The 27,217-nt window shown below is 53.8% G+C and overlaps 1 protein-coding gene across 1 annotated transcript; it reads right to left on the bottom strand.

Moving 5' to 3' along the window:
* Positions 1 to 2,665: 2,665 nt before the first annotated feature.
* SESN2 (sestrin 2) lies at positions 2,666 to 27,217 on the bottom strand. The gene is made up of 10 exons (XM_048825882.2): positions 26,765 to 27,217; positions 14,506 to 14,571; positions 11,475 to 11,672; positions 10,388 to 10,570; positions 9,665 to 9,877; positions 8,534 to 8,684; positions 7,922 to 8,040; positions 7,029 to 7,219; positions 6,423 to 6,567; positions 2,666 to 5,824 (listed from the first exon to the last, which is right to left on the bottom strand). The coding sequence occupies exons 1-10, from the start codon at positions 26,852 to 26,854 to the stop codon at positions 5,738 to 5,740; spliced, it is 1,443 nt and encodes a 480-aa protein (XP_048681839.1). The 5' UTR covers positions 26,855 to 27,217; the 3' UTR covers positions 2,666 to 5,737.

Here is a 27,217-nt window from a genome sequence, read left to right as displayed (position 1 = left end):
TCAGGAGTGGGGCAGGAACCAGCTTTCCTGTCCCCCCCCATTCCAATTTCAGAATTGCCCCATTCTCCATGAATTTTTTTTTTATTGCCCCATTCTCCATGATTTAACTGGGAATTGGTCCTGCTTCGAGCAGGGGGTTGGACTAGATGACCTTCTGAGGTCCCTTCCAACCCTTATATTCTATGATTCTATAGGAGGAAACCGAGACCCAGAGCAGCCAGGAGTCCAGTGGTTAGGGTACATCTCTGGCCTATTGGAGACCCACATTCATACCCCAGTTCCAACACAGCCAGAAAAGGGACTTGAAACTGAACCTTGTTCCAGGTGAGCACCCCCAGCTCTCAGGTGAGTAGCTGCTCTGGGGTCCCGCTCTCTCCCCTCTACCAGAAATTCCATCCTGGACCTGAGAAACCTTCCCAACAAGTTTTGTCTAGACAAACCCTTTTCCATGAAAAGTTTTGGTCTCAACTTGTCACAAATTCCTGACCAAAAACCTAGTCCCGCTCAGTTCCCGTGGCTAGAAGCTGGGGGCAACGCTTGTCCCTAGGAGCCAGGTTTTACCTGGTTGCAATTAAGTCAGGTCATCAGGCTGAAAGAGTTGACAGAGGCAGCGTGATCTAGAGGGCAGAGAACTACCCTGGGACTCTGGAGATCTGGATTTGTTCTCAGCTCTGCCAGCAATGGGCTGTATGATAACAGGCAAGTAACTTCACCTGCCTTGGTTTCCCCAGCCACCCTTTGGCTGTTTAGATTGTGATCATGTTAGGGCAGCCGCTGTGTATTCTGTGTGTGTCCAGCACCAGGCGCCATGGGGTCCCACTCGCATCTGGGGCCCTAACTGTTACTGGGAGGCCCATGATATTTATTAATAAACCTCCATGGCGATAGGCACCGTCCTAAGCTCTGGGGCCCTGACCGTGCATTTAAAAACCACAGCACCAGCCTGGATCCCAGCCACAAAACCATCTGAGACCCCAGCACTGCCAGACTGCCTCCCCCGCGCAGCTGATCCTGTCACATAACCCATGCAGCTTGGGACCCCTCCCCACAGCCTCGGCAGCTCAGACCGACAGGCTTTGCAGCATACCTAGGTCAAAAGACTCCAAGCTTGGGTGGGGCTCCAGCAAGCCCACTCCCCTTTTGATTCAACAGGTCGCTTATGACACAGGGAGAAAGGCAGGACCCAAGGCAGTTGGGGCTGCATATTCCACCTCCCTAGCTTCCTGTTGCAGTTCCAAATTCGCTTCTTCACATCCCGTGCCGCCCTGCTGCCTGGCAACACCGTGCCCGTTCATTAGCGGCCACATTTCGCCCCTGCCTGTGTGGAAGGGAAGAGGGTGCTGCACGGGGCCTGAAGGCCCCCACCCTCGGAGGGGCTGGAGCCACAACAGGGGGCAGGGGGTGATGGGATCAAGGCCCAGCACCGAGGCTGCATTCAGCGCTGCTCTTATCAGCGGCTGGCAGCTGAGCCCTTGCGCACTGCCAATAAAAGCTGTTATCCTAAAGATGCTGACAAAGTCCCGGTCAGCAAACAGCCCCTCAGCCCAGGAGCTGCAGGAATCCCAGCCGCTGAGGGAGGCGCTGGAAGTCTTAGCATCTTGGCTCTTTAAGCCCGTTCCCTAGTGCCAAGCCTTTGCCACCCTCCACAGATACCCGCTTCCTTATGCCGTGGGTTGAAGGGGGTAGGCACAGATCTCGCCCTTGCCAGGAGGGAAGCTCCGAGAAGGGGATGCTGCTCTAGCCTGAGCCCCTCCCTCTCAGTGCTGGGAGCACAGCCTGACCTGTTACCAGGCCAGTTGGCTTTTTTGGGGCTTGTGAATTTTACGACCACAACAAGAAGTCCCGTTTTCTGCCCCATCACTGTACTTCCTTGATGAACGTCGCCAACTTACCCTGCACAAAAACCACATGCTTAACAGAGCTAGTCTCTTTCGCACCGTGGGGCCTTGGCCAGCTCCCACTCAACTCCGACAGCTTGAGGGCTCATCTGCTTTTGATCAGATGTATGGCATTTCCTCCCGGTCCCTCCCGCCCTAGATAAGTACACAGGCACACGCAAAGTTCAAATTTGGCTTCTGCAAGTGGGTTGTGCCCAGGCCTTCGAAAAGCTGCCGTGTCTGACCACTTAGGAATTCAAAAGGCAGTAGGAACCTGACTGAAGTAAACTCCCTTAAAATTCACATGAACGCTCCCGTCTTGTTAGGCTCTTTAGGGCAGGGACTGTACCTCAGTACAATAGGCCTCGATCCTGCTTTCAGCTGCCCCAGTGCCACTAATCATGGAAGGCCTTTTGCTTTGCTCACCCAAAGTTTGGGATGGCGGACAGCCCCCTGCAGAGGGCTGGCACGCGGCTGACGCATATCTGGGGCCAGAGCTCCAAGAGCGCTCGTCCCCTGCACTTGGGATGTGACCGACCCGAGAGCTCAGCTCTTGTTTTAGGGACCTAGACAAGTGGCCAGATTTTCCAATGTGCTCAGCACCCAAGCGTGCACTGAACATGGGTCACCTGGAGCCGAGGCCTAGTGCTGGTGCTCTAACCTGGGGCGAGTTTCACACTCCCAGAAGGCAGAGCAGACCCCCCCCCCCCCGGCACCCATTGCTCTAGTTTCAGGCGCAAGAGTGTGATTCGAAGCAGAGAGCCCAGGGAAGGAAATTAACAGAGGCATTTGGAAAAAAAGTCAACTTTATTTCTCATCAACACAGATTTGGCAACAAAGTCACAACAATCAGCATTTTCACACCCACTTGGGAAGAAACACATCCAAAAAACCAATAACTTACACAGAATTACGGTTCAGCGACCAGTCCTTCACTGCGGCGACAGGCGGGCCTGTCAGTTCCACAAACTAGTCACTCCAGGGAAAGCAAGAGTGGGAAGGAGGGAACGGCTGTCGACCGGCAAAGCGCTGACAGTGGGCATTTCACAGTGACCTGCACGAGTGTGAAATGCTGTGGCACATCTGGATAAAGCTACAGACATTTGCTTCCCCCTTCCCCCCACCCCCCAAAGTCACACACAGAACAGTCTCACGTCCCTCCCTACCGGCATACGGGACCGGCCAACTTCACAAACACAAACGGAGACTGCTGTCCAGACCTTACCCTGTGCAAGCCTGCCAGCAGGGCAAGAGCATTTCACTTCGCACGCCAGCGTGGGAAAGAGAAGCTGGCTTGAAGGAGCAGGGGCAGCCCACCTCATAAACAGCGCCAACCATCTTTTGAGTTCACAGTGCATCAGCTGCCAGACCGTGCAATGCTGCCGTGGGGACAGCGGTAGCTACAAGGCCCCACGTTTGTGAAAAGAGATTGGCTCTAGACAGAAAAAAGGAGACACGCACAACACTGCATTGCAAGAGCAAGGAGTGTGTGTGTGTGTAAAAATACACATATAGCCCAGCCTGTCTGTACACAAACCTTGCTTTACAATGGAGTGTATATATTATACACATGCACTGTATCCCGAGTGCGTGTACATAGTCCTTGCTTTACAATGCAGCATGTAACACACACGCTATATCCTGTACCATGAAATGCTTTCCAAAAAAAAAAAGTGACCAGAGAAGATCTTCCCCCGGGTCAAAAGTTTCAATTCCTCTATGCCTGGTTCTAAGTGGACATCACCCCAGAAGCATTTGCCCTCTTTGCAGTCTCTCTTACAGTGGCCATCAAGTCAGGCTAATTTGGTTTGTGTTTCTAGCTAATCAAAATATTGACAGCAATTAAGAGAGACCCTGAAAATCCCCACCCAGTTTGACTCCTGCAACGAATGGCTGGTGCCGGTGTGGAGTCCAAAGTGGAGCGGAGTCCATCCAGGATGGCTGCATGCAAGAGGCAAATGGTCCCTCTGTCTTTGGCAAGAGGAGGGAAATTCACCTATGTGCAGGGTTTCTAGTATTAGGCTGATGTACCACTTATGTTCCGCTTCAGAACAAAGGGTGGTAAGTGGGACATAGGCCCCACTGGGGCCTAAGCAGTGCTATGGGGTGAATTTACCCTCAGGCCCTCTCGACCTACCAAGAACAGACACGGGACACTGTGTGCAAAGCAGACCCAAAACGATGGGCACAAAGAAAAAGGCCTTGTTCAGAAAGCGTCACACAGTGTATGCTCCCCACCTGCATCACAGACACCGCCTGCTTCCTAGACCTCAGAGCAAGGGCTATTTCAGCGGGACAGAGGAGGGAGTGCCCGACGTGGGAGGGACGTAGGTAATGCGGGGGCTGAAACGTGGGACACTCAGGAGAGGGGACGGAGGCGGGTGGGGCGAGAGGATGAGGCTGGTTTCAGGACGAAGCCAGGTACAAGTAGCAAGAGGTGGAGAGAGCAGCCTCCAAGTTTCCTTCAGTTTCGAACCTCTGTGGGTTGCTGGGGCAGCCTGGTGCTAGGAGCGGGAGAGACGCACATTCCATGGGGGGGGGGGGGGGTGGTCACCCTGTTTAGCTCTCTGCACACACAGCACAGACCCATGTCCCCCCCACCAAGCAGAGGAAGGGGAGCCAGAGCTGCACATGCCATGGACCATGAGGGCACAGGATACGTGCCAGACAAACTCGCCCAGGGGGCATCCAGGTTGCTGCAGCCTGTCCCCCTCTGCCCCGGGAAAGACCTGCTTCTACTGGGCACTTCCAAGCCCTGAACTGGAGACACCTGTGGGTGCTCCTGTGGCCTCTTCCTCAGGGGGGCTCAGCAATGCAGGGGATCACAGCCATGGGGGCTCTCCCGCAGGCCCTGACAGCGGGAGCTTCTGGCCCAAACTCTCCTGCCAGGGCGGAGAGGCTCACACCCCACCGCCCGGCCTGACCGGGCCGTCTGCAGGGCTAAGCACTGTGCATGAGGGTGTGGGCTTCAGGTTACCCTACCCTCCCTTTGAGGCAGGCGCTGTGCAGAACAACCACACAGACAGGGGCATCCCACCCGTGCCCTGATCTCCCTCCATCCACAGCCCAGAGGCGTTCCATGGAGCAGAGCTCTGGAGAGCAGGAACAGTGGGCACTCGGCCAAGAAGACACGTAGTGTAGTGGCCGTGGCAGCAGCATGAGGCTGGCTGAATTTGTGCCCTTGGCTCTCCCCACTGGCCCCCGTGTGAGATGGCTGGTGCCCGGCAGGACTGCTCCCAGTCTTATGGCAACACACGCGGAGAGGTCACGCTGGGCCATGGGGGCAGGGAGAAGAGAGAGAGACGCACGTTCCTGGTAGCCAGGTAAGCCTGCCGGCAGAGATCTCTTTGGTACAAGGCAAGGCCCTTCCCCTCAGCAGTGCCCTGGCCCCAGGCACGGCAGCTCAGTTCTCTGCTGCCCACTGCACTGGTCAGCGGCCTCAGGACGGTCATGCACGGCACAGAGGGGGTAGCAGCCGCCAGCAAGGGAGGGAGGGAGCTCAGTCTGATTTCGTGACACGCTAAACACTATAAAGGCACGTCTGCTTCAAGGCAGCAGCAAGAGTCCTGGTGTGGAGCCCGGCTGACAGTCCCCACAGGGAGGGCGCAGGATGGCTCCTGCCGGGCAGTGTCCGTGGGAACACTGGGCATGGCGGAGATGGTTCTTCATTACACAGGGAAGGGGCTGAGCAGTTTGGTGTTTACTGGCCCCGGGGAGAGAGGGGGGAGGAGCCCCCCGGCCCTTCGCTCCAGGGGCCCAGAGTATTTCCCGACGGATCCCAAACCCCCGTCGGTGAAGTCAGACTCCCCCGTCCCGCGCGGCGAGGCGCGGCCTGGCAGGGCATGGGGAGCGCAGCGCTGTCAGGTCATGTAGCGGGTGATGGCTCTCAGAGCATACAGCAGGGCCGCCTGCCTCCGCGCCTCTAGCAGAAGCAGGTTCACGTGCACCTGGAACGGAGGGAGAGGGTGCTCAAGAGGCGAGGCACGGCGCAGCGACAATGCGGCCTGCCGCCTCCACTTCCTGCCAGGGCTGGGGAGAGCCTGGGACAGCAAACGGATGGCTGCAGAGAAGGAGGATCCCCTCTCCCCACAGTGCGCGGCCGCACAATGGTCCTGGTGCATTCTGGGTTCTCCCCGCACAGCTTCCCGCAAAGCCACAGGCTGAGCGCTGGACTGGGCAGAGGGATCACTGCTAGGATCCGGGGAGATCTTCCAGCAGGGACCCCCCACCCCACCAGTGCCACAACAGGGAGGGCAGGATGAGCACAGGGGCCTGGACCAGCACTGGTGCCAGCCCACTGGGGGCTCCAAGCAGGAATAGTTTCAGGGTCCCCCCCCCCAACATTAATAATTAACAGCCCCCCCGAGCTGCTCGGGGCCCTAAGCAATTGCCTAGCGCTGGCCCTGGCTGGGACCAGCGTGGCTGTGACAAGCTGCTCGGCTTTGCCTCAGTCACTCCCCTGGTTATACAAGGGGGCCACCTCAGTGCCTAGCCCTGCTCCTGGCGCCAGGGCTGCCCCCACGCCGGGGAGGGGAGGGGACGCACCTTCTCGGAGTGCTTGAAGTGTCTCCAGAAGTGGGTGTACATCCGCTTGGTGGCTTTCTCTGGGTAGCAGGCCACGGTTTTGATGTAGACTTTCAAGCTGCGCTCCAGGAGCTGGTTCACCTCCCCGTAGTCATAGTCGTCATATCTAGGAGGGGAGGGGAGAATCCCCTTTACCCTCAGGGGAGACCAGGGCCATAGGGCCTCAGCCCAGCTCCTCCTGCCTTCCTTCCCTCCCCCTCCGGCATCCCTGGCACCTCTGCTCCCCTCCCCGCTGCCCTCCCAATCACAATGGGTCTCCATCCCAAACTGCAGGGACAGGGCCTGTGAGCGAGGTGATCCCAGGCAGGCCGTCCACACGCAGCTGTGCGCAGAGTAACTGGACAAAGACCACCAGCTTACTGCAGATGGGCAAGGCTTTGGTCGCAGCTGCCCATTGGCTGGATTTGAACCAGGCCCCAGAGCCCATTCCCAGGGACCCTCCAATAATAGCTGAGCTGGAGACTCTAGACTCCCGGCCTGGGGCAACCAGGGAAAGAGGGAGAGGGGAGAAGTGGGTGTGTCTGAGGGCCAGGGCACTGTGGGCTCACCTGGTCCCCAGTTACCTACCTGATGCCAAAGACACAGTGAATGTAATTCCAGATGGCTCTGCGGAGCATGGTGGTGTCCACCCCCCTGTGCATGGCAATGGTGTTATAGGTCAGGTTATAGACAACCTGGAACTTCTCGTCCAGCAGCTGCCCCATGTCGGGGTACAGGCGGTTAATCAGCGAGTAGCCATGGTCTTCCCAGGTGTAGTCCTGCAAGGAGAAGGATGCTGGGACAGAGGCTCCAAAACCCCTGAGGGGAGCAAAGGGCCTGGCCCAGTACCCCATCCACAGGAGTGGGAGCCTCTCCATGGACTTGGGGTCAGGCCTCCTGAGAAAACAGGAGCCTGAAGCATAGGACACAGCTCCCCGGAAAGGGACTGGCTGGTGATGGCAACACAGAGCCAGGCCCACAGACGGTTGCCAGCCCCAAGTATGGCCCCACAGCCCTCAACGCGATCAGATGGTCCTGCTGCTCCTGCCCCCCTCGGACGTTGCACACCACACGTCTGGCTGTAGGGGAGAGAGCTCGGCAGCCCTGCAGACCCAGGAGGCAAGAGAATCAGAGCATGCCCCGGTCGGCTGCATCACTGCTTTACTCTGCCCCAGCCCTGAGCACTGGGCACCCATCGCAAGTCACTTTCCTTTTGCTGCCTGCTCAGTGCTCCGGCTCCGTCACCCTTGGGAACACCTCTGCTCTGCACCCACTGTGCCTCACCTGCAGGGAGGAGCCACAGCAGCAGAGGTGGCCAGGCCCCTGGTTCAGCCACAGGAGGGAGACAGAGGGGCTGGAATGGCCAAGAGCAAGACAAGTGCGTGCAGTCACCCCGATACACTCGCTCCGCACCACTCCCCTTCCCGTGGCCGCTAGGCGGCTGTATCGGGGAGCCCCAGCGCGCAGCCCACAGAAGGTACCTGAGCTCGGAAGGTGGGTGGGGCCTGCTCTCCTTTCCTAGTGAAATCCTTGTATCCAAACTCGGGATCCTCCACGAAGCACAGGACGCTGGGAGGCAGAGCGTGCTCAGCAATGTCAACTGGATGGAAAACAAAAGCCCACAGAGACGTTAGCGCCTATCGAGGCCCCGTGGCAAAGACGACCCAGAGCCACCTCCCACGTTACTCCTGAGCTTTGAGTCATCGGCACAGTCCTCTGCAGAGCAAACCCGCTGCCATGATCTGCCCTAACGGGAGGTGCAATTAGCTCAGACCGCACTGTTCACCAATTACCCATGAGATAATTACATCTGACAGCAGGAATCCGTGACAGGCTATTGCTGTGCCCAGCACAGGGAGCAGAGCCAGCGTGGAGGGAGCTGCTGGCAGCCCCGCCAGGGAGGATTCCTTGCCTCCCCCCGACAGCATTTGAGCATCACGCAGCAGCACTGTGGCGGAGAGGCCTTGTCCTTCCTACCCCACCAGGCTAAGCCAGTGACAGACTATGGCCAATGCAGAAGAGCCACTGAAAGCCTTTGGACCTGGCTGGGACATGTGCCTCTGCCCCTTGCCAGGCGCATCCTCCCTCCTCACCTGAGGGGGCCACAAGCAAACTCTCCGTCTTCTCCAGCTCGAAGCGGGTTTCCATCTCCTCCTGCGTGACCCCCTCCTCCTCCAGCTGGCACTCCTGAAGCAGCTTCATCCTCTCCATCAGCACCTCCACCTCCTGCATGGCATCTTTGCCCTGGACATGGAGAGAGAGAGCGGGCAGGGTCAGTACCAACGGCGGTTGGGAGAGGGATGCACCCAACTTCATTCCAAGGACAAAACACCCCCTTTATGTAGGTGCAGAGACGAGCCCTTGGCGGGACCACATGCCTGTTATCCAGCGCAATCGGCTGCTGGCAATGGGACGTTTGCTGGGGCTTCGTTCATCCTTACGGTGTTATGCCAAGCTGACACTGTGCCCAACACTACTCAGGTGCGACCCAGGGCCCTGTGCCTCTCTACCTATTGTGGGCTAGATTCTGTGCTACACCCCTAAGGAGGGACTGCAGAGAAGGCACAGCCCAAGGGAAGGGGCAAGTCACCTTTACACCTCCAGTGTCACTTAGAGCAGTCCCAGGGCTGCTCTAATGTATGGTTTGCCTCCCCATGCTGCTTATGGGTTGCTGAACCACTCCGAATAGCTGCAGTGAAAAAGGTTCCAGCCACGTCTCCATCTTCTCACTAAGCCCCACTCCCAATCCACCCTTACACTGTGAGGAGGACACGGTGGATGGCAGCCCTCAGATGCTCCTCTCTGGGGCTGTAAGAGAGGCCACAAAGAAGCCACATCAGCAGGGCAGGCACCGCAGCTGGGTTTGAGCCAGCTTGGGCTTTAGCCTGCTGCAATCTCAGCAGGAATTGAGATGCCCCTTCTCTCCTGGGGTTTGGTTGGGGAAGGATTTGCAGGGCTGCAGATGTAACCCCCTCCCTGGTAGTCGTTCGCACCAGGCTCTGGAACGAACTGCCGTGACCAGCACATGGAATGACTGGTAGCTGACTGGCCGAGCTCCTAACCCATCCACCCCATGCCGGGACCACCACGCGGCAGCAGGAAACCCCTTCCCTAACCCCTAGTGTTCCGCAACCCCCATCCCAGCTCTGCCGCGGCTGGGGGGACGGCTCTACCAGACACCAGCTCTGCACAGACAGCAGGGACGCGCAAGGTCCCCGACTTACATTGGAGCCGCTTGCGCCATCCTCAGAGGCGGGGCTGCTGTCGCAGCTGCGTGGCGAAGGCGGCTGGAAGGCGTGCCCCCCATCCTGGTCCGTCTCCAGGTTGATGCCACAGCCAAATACGAAGGAGGCGAGCGAGTGGTAGTGTGTGAGGAGCACCAGGGCCTGAATGAGCTCTGCCAGGGACCAGCTGTTCTCACCCGTCTTCAGGAGGGCCTGAAACACGCATGCACATTCCCCGGTCAGCTCTTCCCCAGAGGGGACGCATGCGGCGAGTATATCCCCCGACAGACCCAGTGCAGGGCGGATAGAGGGGAGCAGGGCACAGACCACTGCAGACCCTCAGCCCCCCTTGTGTCCTCGCCCCCCATGCCTGGGTCAGCACCTCTCCCCCGGCTGGTCGCAGAATCACCAGGGGGAGGAGGAAGGAGAGCAACAGGAAGGGCCTTCAGAAGGGTGGTGCGCCCTCCCCATTCCTGCCCTCCCTCCCTATGAGCCAGGAAATGCAGCAGCTCGCTCAGCTGAAGGAGAGCCCAGAGCCATAGGCCCCTCTCCCCCAGCACTCTGCATCCTTCATTTCAGGACAGCACATCCCAGGTACGAGCACGACACCAAGCTGCCCTTTCCCCTCTTCCCCCTTTTCTGTGGCCCAGCAGTGAAAAGCAGCCCTCCCCCAGGTTGCTTATTGCTGGGCACACACCAGAGCTCCTCTCCCCGGGCACTCACCTCTATGTGCTCCTTGGTGATAAGCCAGGGCCGGTGAGCTAGGATCTTGTTGATTTCGTTGAGGTTCCTCAGTTTCTGGGGGGCACAGTGCAGGCCTTGGAGCCAGTCTGGGGTCCCGCCCACCTTCAGGAACTCTGCCACGTGGAAGCCAACCAGGTAGGAACACTGGTGCCTGGCCGCTGCCTAGGGGTGAGGGCAGAGGAGACAGTGACTATGATAAGGACATTTGAGATGGGAGAGAGCACATCATCCAGCCGGTTCTCCCCCGACCCAGGTCAGCCCAGGGCATTTCCCTTCTGCAGAGTCTCCAGGGCCGCATGTCCCCAAGCCTGGGATGTGGGATGGATTGGGGGGAGACACAGACAGACCTCAGTTGTTCTCCAGCTTCTCAGTAATCTTTTTAATGAGAGGAAAAGTTGGTCTCTAGCTGCTCTGGTTATAAAGAAAACCTTCCATATGGGATTCAAGTGTAACTGACCCGGGGGCATCTGCCGAGAGCTGAAAGGACAGCGCAGCGATATGAGCTGCCGCATTCTTTTCACTGGGTGCCAACTCGGATGCCCACAATACTTTGCACACCAACACCGTTAACGATATGAATGCTCACGGCAGGACAGAAAAGGGCAGGCAGATCAGATTAGGAAGATCCCCAACAGCGTTGTCCTGAGCGGGGGCTGCTCCAGGTAGGTGTATCTGTTACTATGGAGAGGCCTTTAGCAATGTGACGGGGCTGCAGGGAGAATGGAATCTGGAATTTCAGGGATTTGGGAACGGCGCGCGAGTGCTTTGGCCAGTGGAGTCTTCACATGGACTCAAGCCAGGGCAGTTCTGATGCTTCCTCTGGTCTCTTTCCCCACCCCAAGGAGACCCTAGCCAGGGCCCAATCCGTCTCCTGCTTAGCAAGTTGCTCTGGATATGCATCTCCAGATTTACCTCTGCTCCGTTCTACCCCCCTGCTCCCAATTCCACCCCCTAAAGCACCATGAACTGTTCTCCTACAGGCATTCAGATACTCACCCGTTCCCATCCCTCCCTAAAGCGCCCTGGCCCACAGGACCCGAGTGCCTGCCTCCCGCCAGGCACTTACCATGATGGCGATGTAGTGGCGCTTGTGGTAAGGCAGGGGCCCATCCAGGTGCAGCAGCAGGTACTGGGTCTTCCAGAAGCTGGCCAGGTACTCCGGGTGCAGCCCCATCACCATGGTGATGTTATCCACCCTGCCCATGGAGACCAACGCCTCAATGAAGAGCTGCCGCTGGGCCCTCTCCATGCCCTCCTGCAGGATCTGCGGGGAGAAAGACGCTGAGAATCCAGCTGCCCCAGGAGGATCCCAGCCCCATTTATCGTGGGACACGATGCGGGTCAGACAGGCAACTGCCCCGACCCAAATGCTAACAGCACAAGCTTCCCAGCTAACTGTCCAGGCCCGTCCCCAGAGGGCACTGCTTGCATCAGGGTCATTTCGACTGATTGCCCCCTAACCTTCCAGCTGCCCCACAGCGGCGGGGGCAGGAGTTCAGGAGGTCTGGGCTTCAGGGAACAATGGCTTTGTTTTGGGGCTTTTCAGTAACAAGCAGAGAACGATGCTCGGCACACAGTAACATCACTTAGTTCTTACAGAGCGCTAGGGATTGCATTGGCAGCTCCTTTTATCTACAGACCTAGAGGCACGTTACAACCATCAGGCCACAAAGCCCCCCAGGAGGTCAGGACCAGTCATCCCGTATTAGACAAGAGGGTAAGCTACATGCCTCGAGTCCTGCCAAGTCAGCCGTAGCAGTGCTGGGAAGAGACCCTATAAAGCCGGGAGGAACCAATACCCTTTTATTGCAAGCTCCCTTGGGCACGGACTCTCTGGGGGTGTTTGTACCACACTTAGTGTAACGGAGGCCTGTTCCAGGGCTGAGGTTCCTAGGTGCAATACAAACATGGACTAACAATAGCCAAAGGCAGGCAGAGTCCGAGGGCAGAGCCAGGCCCCAGGAAGTGCCAAGCTCAGCCACCAACGCTGTGTGCCCTGGAGCAAGCCTATTGCCCAGCTCTCCTCTCTGCAGTCCGCAGCACCTACAGGCAACAAGCAGCGAACCAGTCTCATCTTCCTAGGGCTGTCAGCACTGGCTGCGTTAACAGCGGGACTGCCCCACCTCTCAGGGCTCCCCAGGGCTTTGGGGAGGAACCAATGGAAACCCAGCTCGAGAAGGGCTCGATCTGTTTCTTGCAGCAGGCCTGGCGCCCTGCCAGCTGATGCAACACATCTGTTTGTTCAACCCACCTTCCGCATGCCGGCTCCTCCCCCGCCACACCCCCCAGCACACGGCAGGCCGGGTTACAATGGGTTACAATAACAAGAGAGCCCTGATAAGGAGTAGCGGGTGCCCAGCTCTGCACCCTGACGTCAGTGGTAGAAGAAACCGTCCGTGCAGCCAGCCCGGGAACATAGCGATAGGCCAGCCAGGGCTTGACAGGCCTGCTGGAAGCTGCAGCGGGGCCAGTGTTGAATCAGGAGGAGGTGGCTCCCTGCCCAGAGGGCATCAGAACCAGAGCAGTTCTGGGTCTCAAAGCAGGGAGATCAGGAGCTGTTTAATCACCCTCCTTCGGCCCCCACCTTGGGCTAGAAAGGCGGCTGATGCAATTGGAGGGGCATGAACAAGCTGGGCTGCAATTAGCTCATTGTTTGTGAGCAGCATGGTGAAGGTCGCTGGACAAATGAAGCAACGATGCAGCAGGGTGATCTGGAAAGCCCCTCTCTTGCTGCACGGAGCCACGGGAAGCAAGCGCTCAGCTCTTCCGAAGGGCCTGCGAGCACACCTAGGGAACACTCTTTGCCTAGAGCAGTAGTTCTCAACCAGGGGTCTGGGGCCCCCGAGGGAGTCTCGAGCAGGTTTCAGGGGGGCCTCCAAGCAGGGCCAGCGTTAGACTCGCTGGGGCCTAGGGCAGAAAGCCGAAGCCCCACCACGTGGGGCTGAAGCCCGGGGCCCTGAGCCTCACCACGTGGGGCTGAAGCCTGAGCAATGTCGCTTTGTGGGGGCCGCTGTGGCATGGGGCCCCCTAACACCAGCCTGGCTTTTATATGCAGAAAACCAGTTGTTGTGGCACAGGTGGGCTGTGGAGTTTTTATAACATGTTCGGGGGAGCCTCCGAAAGAAAAAGGTTGAAAACCCCTGATCTAGAGGATATCGACAAGCCCCCCATTCCCCAACTGGGAAGACAGTGACCTGACTGGAGCGACACCTAGCTGTGCCTGCCATCTGGGGATCAAGGGGGACAGCCCTGTTTCTACACAAGGCACAGTGGAGCAGCGAATGTGGGGGAGGCTGAGAGAGAAATCTGGGTCATAACTCAGACCCCTGCCCAGCCACTAGATGGTCAGAAACGTCCAGTGGAAGCAGCACAAAGATCCCCCCTCCTGTGCCTCCCCACATGGGGGGCGGGGGTGGGGGGATTGGAGAAGAAATCTTTCTTCCCTGGCACAGGAGCCTAGGCAGGTCTCCATCTTTTTGGAGAAGCCCCGGGAAGCCTGCTGAGAGCCAGAGGTCACAGGGGCCCATACTCTTCTGCTCTCAGCACACAGCCAGACCTTTAGACCCATGCAGGTGGCAAGCAAGAACCTCTCCCTCCCGGCCTGCCCGGGGTTTGCTGTCACAGGGGGCCCTCTCGTGCCATGCACCAGGGCTGTGCTTTGCTGCTTCCCCACCACCCCTCCCTGACTCTCACCATCCCACGTGCTGGAGAGCGACTGGCCGTGGTGGGAGGGGTGGTCAGAAAGCGAATTAAGGGGAATCTTATACCACCTCCCCCCCAACGGCTCCCATTCCAATCTATTGTACAGCCAGGTATCCCCACAGGCACTGATCCACAAGGACAGACTCCTTCCCAACCCTCTTCCATGCTGCTCAGCTGGCTGGGGGCCCCAGGTGGATCAAACAGATACCCCACCACCCCCACGCACTAAGCAGTCAAACAGATCACTTCCTCCAGAGCTCTCACACCCTGGCAAGCAGGGGCTGGAAATCAGATCTCCAGTCTCCCCTGCGGCCCCAGCCCAGAAGAGTGGGGAACACATTTGCCCCCAGGAGCCTCAGAGAGAAATCAATTTGCTTTAAGCCCCCATATCCTACCTCTTCCACGGGGATGAAGGAACTTGGGCCTCTTCCCAGCTGCCGGGGGATTTTTATTCTTCTGTCCTAGGAAAGAAAAAAAAGGAATCGACTTTAAGACCTTGCCCAGTGTGGCGCTGAAAGAAACCGGGGACGTCCCAATCCTGCCAGGGTGAGAGCTGCTTGCCTTCCCTCCAGAGGGGGGACAAATCAGAGTTGGCACCTACTCCTAGGTGAAGGCAGTGGGATGGTAAAGGACTCATGCAGTTACCTGGCTACTTTGGGGACTTGTCTGATGAGGTATCCAGAGCTGCTCTTTCTGTGCACCCTCCTCCAAACAAGCCTGCAGCAATCCCCCAAGTGGGTTTGCATCAGGCATACCTCCACGTGAGCCAGCTGCCCCAGCAGGGGTGCTGCAATTTACCAGCCACACGCCCACATGATGCCTCTGGCCAGGAGGTGGAAGACTGATAGAAACACTTCAGGAGATATCCCCTAGCAGGGCTGGCGTAACGGCCACTTGTGCTGCCTGATGAAATAACCTGACTCTGTTACACAGAAAGCTTTGCTTCACGGAGCTAGCCTGACATCAGGACAGCTTCGATTGCATTTCACCTTTCAGTGAACTAGAGGGCTTTTTTCCCCGCTCCCCCGACTTTCAGGATACACAGAAGGGAATCTAAAGGTGGAAGATTATACTGTAGCAGCCAGTTCAGTGCTGAGTTATTGAACCCATGAGTACACAAATGAAAAGAGCAGAATGGCATTACAAGATGCACTTTGCTCACTTGAATCGTCCAGTGATTTTAATTATTTATGCCGTGTTGGGTCTTAGGTTACCTGGAGCACTCTGCAGGGGATGAGGGGAGGGAAATCAAGGCACTGAGACGTGATAGCATAGATGGCTTTAACGTGGGTTCAAAAGCTCCCACAGAACTGCTCGTGTCTGGGCTGGCAGCGGATGGCATTGCGACCCGGCACGAGGGGTAGACCACCACTCAGGTTTGGCACTTGCCACCGATAGTGAAACTTGCCAGGCCCAGATCCCACCATCAATCTTTGCCGACAAGCAGGGAGAAAACATGCACGTTGCTTCTGAATTACGTGGGCCAGGGGCTGAGGGAAGCGGGTCTCGCTCAGTGAAAGCGAGGGTGGTTTAAGTCGTCTGGAGGATCAGGTTAGAAGCAGCTTGCAGGAGGGGGAGCTATTTGTGAAGGGGATCCAGAGGTAATGGGGTTTAGCTTGCAGTCGTTAGGGGTTTGGGTGTGAGCTCCGAATGCACACGAATAGAGTCCTCATCCAAATGTGCTAGGAGCCCTCGACCAACAGAACAAGGAACATACCAGAAAATTAATCCCCCCAAACATAAGTGCAGAGCAGTTAGAGTGAAACAGCCAATGACTACAAGCCAGGCAATGCAGAAGCCCAAGTTTCCCACCCTAATGCCCTGAAGGTCACCCTAGGGCCATTTTGGACTAAGAGGAAGCAAACTCCAAAGCCACAGGGCCCTCACAGACAACCCCAGGCAGCAGCTAGCTTTGAATGGTTACAGGCATCAGCTGCCCTAGCTGGGGATGCTTTAGGTAAATTAAGGTATTTAGCACCACAGGGTGCTAATGCTTTGGCAGGGGGAGGGGGGGATGCAGAGCTGCACTGAGGACACCAGTGTATTCCAAACAAATGCTTCTCAGTCCCTAACGCTGCTTTTCAGGAGCGGATTCCTCCAGCTGTACACATGGGTAATGCTCGGTGACTGCTGCCGTTGCCCTCTAGGGGTATGTGTGGGAGGGGTAGGTGTTTGTGAGCAGGATCAGGACGGGCAGTTCAGTGCCTAGTGGCTGCATCCCACCGCTTTAGTGGCATTACTGGAGTCACTCCACAAGGAGTGACTCACACTACACAGACACCATCCCTAAAATGCAGCCACTTCTGGGGTGGAGGACAGTATGCCACACAGAGCACAGGGAAGAAAGGGAGAACAAACAAGCCTCAAGCAAGAACTCTTGGGGAAAGCCCTTTAACTTTTGCAAAGATCTTTAAGCACCGATTTCAAACAGACAAACTCCAGTTCAGCCTCTTCCCACACACAGTAAACTGCACTGAACCCAATTGTTTCTTTTTTCCTTGGGAGGGCAAAGACCCTGAGATCTGAAACTGTGGTTCAAGGATCTCTAACAAGGGGAACACATCCCATCTACATCTCAGGCAGACAGGGTGACTGTCCCCACCTTGCTGCATAGAGCCATTCCAAAGGCTTGGTGTAGTCGCTCCAGAATTAAGCCACAAACTTCTCCATTTGGTGTAAAGCTCCACCTTGTTGCAGCCACTTGTGCCACTGGGTTGAACTCACCATGACAGTGGGCCAGCTGCAGTTGGGAGGGGATTTAAAATTTAAAAGGCAATTTCCTGAAGCTGGAGGAGAGTGAGGGCATTGGGAAATGGTGAGGGAGAAGCAAAGAACTAGAGATGTCAAGGAGGAGGGCTCATTTAAAGCTGCCTCACTCCTACACACACTGACTCACTCTCTGCTCTATGGTACTTTTGTCCCGATGCTTCTCTCTTTTGTAGTTTCACCAGCGGAACGGAGTGAAATAGACATGCTCATTTCTCTTTCACACAAACAGCATCTTATTCATGTACCAATTTTCAAAGCCTAGGGGGAAATGCATGGCTTGGATCACAACAGCGCCTAGAGGTACCAGCTGAAACCAGAGCTCCATTTTGCTATGAGCTACAGACCAGGTGAGAGGCAGCCCCTACCCCAAAGTGCTCACAATCTAACAGAGGATGGAGGAAAGGGAGCATTATCATCTGCATGAGATGGGGAGTATTTCACAGATGGGGAACTGATCAGTGAAGAGACTGTCCACAAACTCCTCAGTCCCCGAGCCTTAACCAACAGAGCAAAGCATTTTTCTTTAAACCCAAACTTTGACCGGAAGTTCCCTGAGGAGGGAACCATCTTGTACCAGAAGTCTGCATATCACCTAGCATGGAACTGATCTGCTCCATGGTAAAGTCACCCCCATCTGCCTTCCTACAGCCCCCTGAGGAGATGGGACTTGTTGCCTTTGGGGGAGACAGAATGAAAGGGTTCATCAGCTTCCACCTCCAGACACAGGCGGACTGCGAGCGGACACTGCACAGGATGGGCCCAAGCCAAGCCCTTGCCGAGAGGCACATGCATGGTGCTTTTGCAGGCTAAGCTTTGCCTTCCCTCACCCCTCGCAGATGCACAAGTAACAGCTCAGAGGGATTCAGGGCAGGCTCACAGCAAAGTCCAATGACAACAGCAGGCATAGAGCATCTAGAGGAGGAAGCAGATAGGCCAGTCCAAGAGAGAACTAGCCCACATTGTGACACCTAATTGACCAGGTTGCTGGTTGTCACCAGACATTCAAGTCAGCCAATCACACCAGGCCGTCATCCCAGCCTACCCGGGTTACTAAAGTTCATAGTGACGTTACCTGCTGCGGGCAGCAATCTTGCCTAGCAGACTCTAGGATTAAAAACAAGGGTATGGACTGGAGGGGCAAAGGGCCACATCACACAGGGACTTGGGATAGCTAGAAATAGCTTTAAAAGAGACCTGCAGACATGTAGGGGATGGTGGAAGGGAGGGAAACTGGACTTGCCCGCCCCCCCTTTATAATGGGCACGCTGGAAGAGGAAAAATCCTGCTCATTTTTTGCACATTGGAAATTCACCTCTCGTCTACCCTCGAGGTTCTACGGGGACCAGAGAACTCATGGAGTTCCCCAGCTTTCAGTCCCTTGTGACATGGGAGCAGAGGAAAAGATTTTATTCAAAATAATTAAACTGTGAGGAGAGGGCGTAGGTAAGTGGGAAGCCCCACCACGGGGTAACTCCAGTGCCCAATGGGAAAAAGGCTGCCTGTTAAAGATTCAACATCCCTGCCCCTTCTCTCAAGGGGATAGTTCACAAAACTCCTCTCCTACCAAACACACATGCACCCACCCAGCCCTGCAGCAACCAGTCAACCCTGATATTTCTAAGGAAAACTGCACGCAGAAAAAACCATTAGCCACACACCACCCGAGTCAGGCACCTTTAGACAAAGCGAGCAGAACGAAGCAAGGGTGCAAACACACCCTGGGCAATAAACCCCATTACTGCAAATGCCAATCAGCAAGAGTCTCTCCTGACCTCCAAAGAGCAAAGGGTTGCTCCCAAGCACACCTTGGCCAGCGTTGTGTTTATTTCTAGAGGAAACACAGGTTCTCATGAAGGGCTTCAACCTGTTTGGGAGGCAGACTGAGTGGCCCAAGAGGGCTCTGCCACAGTCCCAGTCCCAGTCCCTTGGGCAAGTTACTTCATGGTTCTGTGCCTCAGTTTGCCCATCTGTAAAATGGGGATAATGACACTGACCTTTGTAAAGCATTTCAAGAACTACTGATGAAAAGCACTACTGAAGAGCAAAGTATGATTATTTTCCATCCCTTCATGTTTATCATTCAACTGTGTTTCCGTCAATTTAAATGTCTTTCCATGTACTAACCCAATTTCTGCTGAAGTTTATTACACTCAGTTCCTCCAGCTCACCTGCAAGCTCATTTACCATTCTTCAGACCTTTCAGAACTTCTTTAGACTTTTCCTACACCATTTCCTCCAAGGGATGGTCTGATAATGGGGATTTTTGCACTGGTGTAAGCTGTAACAGCATAAGCCACCCCAGTATAAGTCACACGAGTCTAGTGCAACCTGGCCAGTTACACCGGTGCAAAAGTCTCAGTGCAAACAAGTCCTTAAATTATCCCTTATTTCCCTTTTCCCAAATTCAGCAAAGTACGTAATCCCATGCAGAACTTTACACAGGTTAATAGACCAGTTGATTTCCAAGGACTGCTCGGGGACTTAAAGTTAAGTGCACGCTCAAAGTGCTTCACTGAAACTGAGGCCTTAGTTCTGATCTGCCCCACATCCTCAAACAGATCAGCCAGCCATGGTTTATTTTAACAACGTATACGCGTGAAGTACCCTACCCATAACTCCTCTCCAATCATCTGATTGCAGGAAGAACCTATTGTATCCATTTCTCAACTATCTACAAACCCCTCAATACCTCTTCTGATCTTTTGTTGATCAATAGCTACATACCCCAGTGATAGGTGCATTAGATATTTCTCATGGACAGATGTCCTCTGCAGACTAGTTCCTTAAAAAAAACAAAAACAAAAAAAAAAACAAAAACCTGTCCACTTTGGTCATGGAAACAAATCCTGGTAGCAACAAGCAGGTGCAGTTAGCATAGTTGGTTGCAGTTAGCATAGTTCTGATCCAACGTGGCCTGTATATGACTGAATAGTTTTGGGAAATTAGAACATAAGAACGGCCATACTGGGTCAGACCAAAGGTCCATCTAGCCCAGTATCACTTGATGATCACTTTAGATAAGCTATTACCAGCAGGAGAGTGGGGTGGGAGGAGGTATTGTTTCATGGTCTCTGGGTGTATATAATGTCTACTGCAGTTTCCACGGTATGCATCCGATGAAGTGAGCTGTAGCTCACGAAAGCTCATGCTCAGATAAATTGGTTAGTCTCTAAGGTGCCACAAGTACTCCTTTTCTTTTTGCGAATACAGACTAACACGGCTGTTACTCTGAAACCTGTCTACTGACAGTGGCCAGTGCCAGGTGCCCCAGAGGGAATGAACAGAACAGGTAATCATCGCGTGATCCATCTCCTGTCACCCATTCCCAGCTTCTGGCAAACAGAGGCTAGGGACACCATCCCTGCCCAGCCTGGCTAATAGGCTTATTCTGGCTGATGATCCTGGGACTTTTTTTTTTATTATTATTATTTTAACTGATGCAATGTGCCCACAGGGAAACAGATGCCACTTAGTGATCTCTGCCAATCCTGGTTCTTCTTCAAGAATCCAAGGAGGCCAGGTTTACACCTGTACATTCCAGGCTATGGGTTGCCAAATGCCCAAAGAGGAGTCTGGCAGGAGCTCATGTTTGCAGCAAAGCGATCATGCCAATCCAATTACAGCACTTCCTTGAGACACAGGAAGTTACACGGTCAGGCTGGCATGTCTCACTCAATGCTGGCAGCTTTCTGAATGCCTGGAGCACCACTAGTTGGACATCAGCTGCTGGAGACAGACAAGTTAAGAAGGGCAATGGGGGAAGAGGCGGTGATCAGCGTCTGTATTGGTCCAAAGGACAACAACTGGGCTAGTCAGAGGCAACCAAGGGAGTTAGGCCTCCAAATCCCACTGAATTCCAGTGGGACTTGGGCACCTGATCCCCAAGGTTCCCATGGAAAATCCCAGCAAAAAACAGAAACACACAGCAAGCCCCTGTCCTTCCCAGCATGATCCCCAAAACCAACTCGCTCAGGCAAAAAGGGAAGGGGAAGGAAAGAGAGACACCCTGAGGAAGGATTAATCCCCTCTGTAATCACCCAAGGGCCCACCAGAGACACTCTGTGCACCCCCTTTTCCCCTGCCAAGGGCCCAGGAGCAATCTGCTCTGGATGTACTCCTCAGCCTTAGGTCAAAAGCCTTTATATACAGGGAGATCGGCTCCAGTGACCCCACCTCCAAGAAGCATCCCACTAAATACACTTTGGCTCACTCATTGATGACCAACCTGTCCTAGGAGGTTAAGCAGCAAAGGAAAAACTAAGACCTCATCGTCCAAAATCACCTTTATCATATTCCCACCTATCTTCTACGGCCCAGCCAGCCAGACTACCCAATTCACCCTCTCCTCCACCAGACCCCTCTTCGCAGACCCCTAGTTCAGTCCTGATCTCCCCTTCAGCAGCAGTTCCCCCCTGGACTACCTGTCCCGTCTTCCTTCCCTATTTACAAGGCTGCCTCTGCGTCTGGCTGCTTGGTGTTACAAACAAACAAGCAGGTTTCCTGTGATGCAATTCACCCTGCATGTTTCACCCTAGGAGGTGTTAACACCCAGTCAGAGGTGCCAGATGGCTCTTCAAAAGGAGAACATTCTGATGGCATGAAACAAAATACCTTGAAGGACCAACAGATCATCAGCTGTACTTATTTTAAACTACCTTCCACCAGTGATGTTAGCACAATTCTCCCCCCCCCCACTGCTGGCACCCACCCTTTACTAGTCACCTGTAATGCTGCATTGTAGCCATTGTTCAGACACGCTGAACATGGCTATTTGTTAGTTTCATGTGTTTTTTAATAATTTGGTGCATTATGGTTCCCTTTGGCCAGTTAATCCTCACACCACCCTCTACTGCATTACCCCGTTCGACAAAAGGGGAAGCTGAGACGTGGAGCCACCGTCCTGATTTGCCGGAGGCCACAAGAACAGCTTATGCCAGGCCTCTTGATTTCCAGAGAGCCCTGTGCTTTAACCACTTGGGAGCACAGAGGAGTCCCTTCCTCAACTGAAAGATCTGGGATTGGTGCTCCTGGAGACAGAACACCCAGCAACAAGAGCTAATGGTCTGACGGGGGGTGGGAACTCTGGTGCCAAGTGATGCCAAGCGTAGCGAGGTATTGGCAAAGAGCATGCCTGAGAAGGACACCAAAAGATTAAGCAAACAGAATTACTGCCAGGGCCAGGAAACCAGTTTATTATCTATGGCTCTGTTTATACAAAAAGAAAAAAAGGGATCCTGATGGGAATCTGGAGAGGAGGGAGCAGGGATAGGAAAGTCAGGGCTAATCTACATCCGCGCAGCTGCACCACCCCTGGTGAAGACACTCTATGCTGACAGGAGGGAGCTCTCCCGTTGGCATAATAAATCCACCTCTGTGAGAGGTGGTACCGGTGTTGGCGGGTGAGCTCTCCCATCCAAATCAGTGCTTAGGTGGGTGTACCTTATGTCGCTCGGGGAGAGGGGCTTATTCACACCCCTGAGCGATGCAAGTTATACCGAAGTCAGCGGTAGACCTAGCCTCAGACATAGTGATGAATTGGATGGAACATCAGACAATCTCTTGACACTTCCTCACCCCTTCACTAAAAGTGTCCTTGCTGTATCCCTGCTCTGGTCATTGCACTCCGCCTCCCTAAAAGTTCCCCACCTGCCATTTCAACTGGTTACAGTATTCTTCCATTGTAGGCCTGAACCACTACCTAAGGTCAGCGTGCACACGGCTGTGTTCCAACCCAGAGGTGACTGCATCTCCAGGGTGGGTGAAGGGAAACCCTACAGAACCTGTGCCCACTATGCCAGCATATTGGGGCAGCCTAGTTCCTGTCCATGAATTCTCAAAATGAAAGGTGCTCTAAAAGCGCAGATCATGAAATTCTACACTATCGCATATTAGTCCCAATATAAGGATGGCTTCACCGTATTTGAGGAAGCACAGAACTCAGCCCCTCCTACCCTTAACAGTTGAGATGAAAGGGCATCTCTTTTGGGGGTAGCAGTACATGGCCTAAGACAGACAGCTAAGCAGTTCTGATCCTAACCTGCAGAGATCAGCGTTACATTAACAGATTCATTGTTATAGATTCATTATTTAAACATTCTTATACAGCTTTTCCTATCTTGCACCCTAACCATGTGGGATAAATTTTTTGATGTAGGTTCTTCACTGCTGTACAGTGGTTTCCAACTGCATTCCCTTTCTAGGACTCTACATTATTACTTAAAAGCTACAGTGTATTAATTTGGGGACAAAACTCCACAGCTTCTGAGTGGGAGCCCCAATCCCCCTATGTCTGGAGTAGAGTTGATTGATGCGGGGGCAGGGGAAGAGGAGGGGAAATAGCAAAAATGTCCAGGAGAAAGTGTCCCTATTTTTTGTAAAATAGGTTTTTTTCCCCCCCCTCCATTTAAATTGTCAACATTCTGAAATTCAAAAGATTTCAGCCCGCAATGTATTTGGTTGAAAGACAGAAAACTTGGCAAGGTTTTTGCTGAAGCTTTGAAATTCCCACAGTTTTGAACAGCTCTGATGCTGGTGCACTGGCCTTAAGGCGAGGAAGATACTAACCTCTAGAGGAGAAGGGATGTGATGGGCCACCCATGGGGCTGGCAGATTCAGAGTTGCATTAGTGTTGTTAAGATGAAGCATCCTCTAGTAATTAAACCACATGCCTGAACATACAGAATCCTGGGTTCCATTCCCACCTCTGTCACCAGCTTGCTTTGCAGTCTTGCGGGAAATCAGGATAGCCACAGTGCCTCTGATTCCCCCCCCCGCCCCATATCTGTAGAAAAGGGTAATACTTTGCAGGGATGTCTGTGAGAAGAATCAGTGGTTCTCAAACCTTTGTACTGGTGACCCCTTTCACACAGCAAGCCTATGAGTGCGACCCCCCCGCCCCACCGTATACATTAAAAAACACATTTTTTATATTTAACACTATTATAAATGCTGGAGGTGGAGTGGCATTTGGGGTTGGAGGCTGTCCCCCATGTAATACCCTCACGACCCCTTGAGGGTCATGACCCCCAGTTTGAGAACCCCTTTGCAGTGCAGTTGTAGCCTTGTGGGTTCCAGGATATTACAGAGACCAGCTGGGTGAGATAATATCTTTTACAGGACCAACTTCTGTTGGTGAGAGCTTTCAAGCCATTCAGCTCTTCTTCTGGTCTGGGAAAGCTATTCCAAATGTCACAGCTAAATGCAAGACCGAACAGATTGTTTAGTGTAAGTAGTTAGCACATATTCTAAGGAACCATTCATGGTAAACACTGGATTTATGGCTTATTACAACAATCTGTAACCCACTCTGTTCTCCTATGACCGCAGAGGTGTTAATGGACCACTCTAAATTGAATGGTCCCTTACAATATGCGCAAACTACTTGTGCTAAACAATCTGTTCCATCTTGCATCTAGCTGTGACACTGGGAGTACCTTTCCCAGACCTGAAAGAGAGCTCTGTATGAGCTTGAAAGCTTGTCTCTCTCACCAACAGAAGTTGGTCCAGTGAAAGATATTACCTCACCCACCTTGTCTCTCTAGTGTTCCTAAAGCACTTTGCAACCCCTGACCCCATCCCCTTATCCATTAATGTCCCCTCCCTCTTCATTTTTCTTTCCACTTAGCTCATCTCATCCTACCTAATCTACCTTAAAAACAAAAACTATGGAATTAACATACAATTTGCTGCCATGACATTGTTCACTCCTCTTGGGTGTTCTACCTCTTTCCCCACCTTGGGTCTGTCTAGTATATTTACATTGTAAATGCTTCAGGACAAGGACTGTCTGCTACTTTGTACAGCGCCTAGCACAATGGGCACTGCACAATTAACATGATTAATAATAAAGCCTTGGAAGCACCAAATACTAGTATTCACAGCACTTCAGGATCTGACACAGTGATTGCTTCTCTATACCACTCCCAAGTCCCAAACCCATTTGTGGACTAGCGCCAAATTCCAAGCTCCTCCATAAATGAAAATCTATTTTGAATACTCCCTAGCAGAGGTCAGGGAAGAGAAAGCTTGTATTCTTGCCCACCCCAATCCAGGTCTACATGAGACACGAACGTTTTCTGCACAATGAAGTTCTGTTCACAAGAGGATTCAATTCTGCCATCTTCAGAAACAAGCACAGTGCCTGGAAATAACCAAGGTCTCTCTATGTAACTACTAGACCTTACTAGCGAGGCAAGAATGATAAAAGCAGTGTGCCAAGAATCACTGGACTGGCACTTGGGAAATGTGGGTATTGTGTCATCTGCTCTGGCACCAACCTGCTGTGCAGCTTTGGTTAAACCTCTACCCCTTTCTATGCCTCGGTTTCCCCTCCCAGCTTCTGTCATTTTTTTAGGCTATCAGTTACTGCACGCAGAGTTTGCCTCAAACTAACTACCAAGTCCCCAAGGTGCCCAGATGGGGCCACACAGTTAAGAGGGCACAAAAAACAAGTACAGAAACTGTACAGGGCCCAATAACCCTGTTCTATTCTATTTGCCCTTCTTATCTGCACCTGCCTCTTCCCCACGTTTATTTCCCCTGAAACAAAAGATTATTTTAATTCACTTCTCTCCTCAGACAACTGAGAGCGGGTGGCCTTTTAATCCACGGAAGTGTCTCAGGGCCCTCAAACGCAACCCCGCCCCCTCCTCAAGAAAGCTTTTAGTTACTGTATTGTCCTCAGCACCCTGCAAGGGGCAAGCCATATTTTAACTTCTTGGGAGCACCTCTTTGCACAATTCCAAACAGGTGGTCCCACCGCGTTAGCAAAAGAGAGCTAAGTGCATTTGGAGGGCTCTGCATGCACTTGGGCCCCACTGAATATGGGTACTGAAGATGGCAGCTGTGCCTTAAGGCAATACAATTCCCTGCCCAAGAGCCAAGTGGGTAAATATTATGAAAGGGCCATTTTGAACCCAAAGGAGGTTGAGAATGACGATTTAGAATTTAGCAGTTTAGAGTCAAAGGAGGTTTCTGTAACCCAGGGGAGCAGACTCATCTCCTTCACATCGCTGAAGGAGGGGAAAAGATGGGGGAAGGGGGGATCCTTTTCTTAAACTGGAGTGAAGGCTGGAAGCTAAAGAAAATCTTAATGAGCCCTGCTAGGCTTTTTAAAGTGACCCAGATGTATTAAAGCCAGGAAATTCAAAACAATAAAAATAAAATAATAAAAGATAGAACTGGGGTTGGGAAAACTCCTTTGGGAAGGGAAGGTATAGTTAGTTAGTTAGTTACTTTTTAATTCTGCTTCTACTTAATCTGTCAACTTTAGAAGGGGCTGTTCTCCTAGAAGTCAGTAAGAGTAATTCTTAAAAGTGGTCTCAGCCCCCTGATCTGCTGCCACATTAGCTAGCCACCCATCCCCACACCCTCCTAACCTGAGACTTCTTGGTTAACCCCTTCGGGGGATGACTGGCCCACCGTTTGGGACATGTCTGTACTTGCGCCCTCTTCGCCAAACACCAAGTCAAATGGAAACTTTGATTTGCCTCCAAAGAGGCACAGAGAGAGAGAGAGAGAGAGACCTCAGCTCACTACACATGCAAGACACTGCAAAGCTCTTTGCCCATCGGATCTGGGATTCATCACCCCAGGTAGTGCGCCCATATTCGTCACTGGTATGCCAGCCTCACGCCCCTGTTGCGCCCCCAGTCCACCGCCTGATGCAACTGGGGTAAAACGTACTATGCCATGTCAAAAATGTTACAGAATCCCTTACGCAACCAGGCTGGATCTGGAGCGCACCCCTCCCCAAATCATTAAGATTGGAAAAGTAAACAGCTCCTAAATTACAGACCGGAGAGGAGAGGAGGAGACTGGAAAATGAGCAAAGACCCTTCCCGGAAAAAACAACCACCACCACCGGGGTATTCCCTCTTCCATTACCTGTTTAGTCCTCAAATCACCACATTGCTCGCAGGGTAAATAGCCCTTGATGCCCGTGCAGCCGCAGCCATCGGAGCCGGCAACAATCATGGTGCTGTCTGGGGTGGCGGCACTCGGGGGGACGGGGGAGCCGTGCTGCGACGTCCGCGCCAGCGCTCGGTCCCGGGATCGCGTTATCTGTCCGGAGGCTGAAGGTGCATAGCGGATCGGGCAGCCCCTGGAGGCGTCAGCGTCACCGCAGCTGGTCGCGGTCCCGGGGTTCTATGGCCGAACGTCCGAACGCCGCAGGGCTCTGGAACGTCCGGGCGCATCCGCGTTCTAGAGCGCCCCAGGGCTCAGCTACCCAACCAGCCGCGCAGAACCCGCGCGACCGCACGGAGCACTGACCCGCGACTCGGCCGCGGCCCCCGCCAGCTGCTCTCTCATACGGCTCCAGGCGGGCGGAACTGCAGC

The sequence above is a fragment of the Caretta caretta genome, chromosome 19, assembly GCF_965140235.1.
Source record: "Caretta caretta isolate rCarCar2 chromosome 19, rCarCar1.hap1, whole genome shotgun sequence".
NCBI classification, from domain to species: Eukaryota; Metazoa; Chordata; order Testudines; family Cheloniidae; genus Caretta; species Caretta caretta.
Note: the sequence above shows the minus strand (reverse complement) of the source record. Positions and strands in the feature narration are given on the sequence as shown.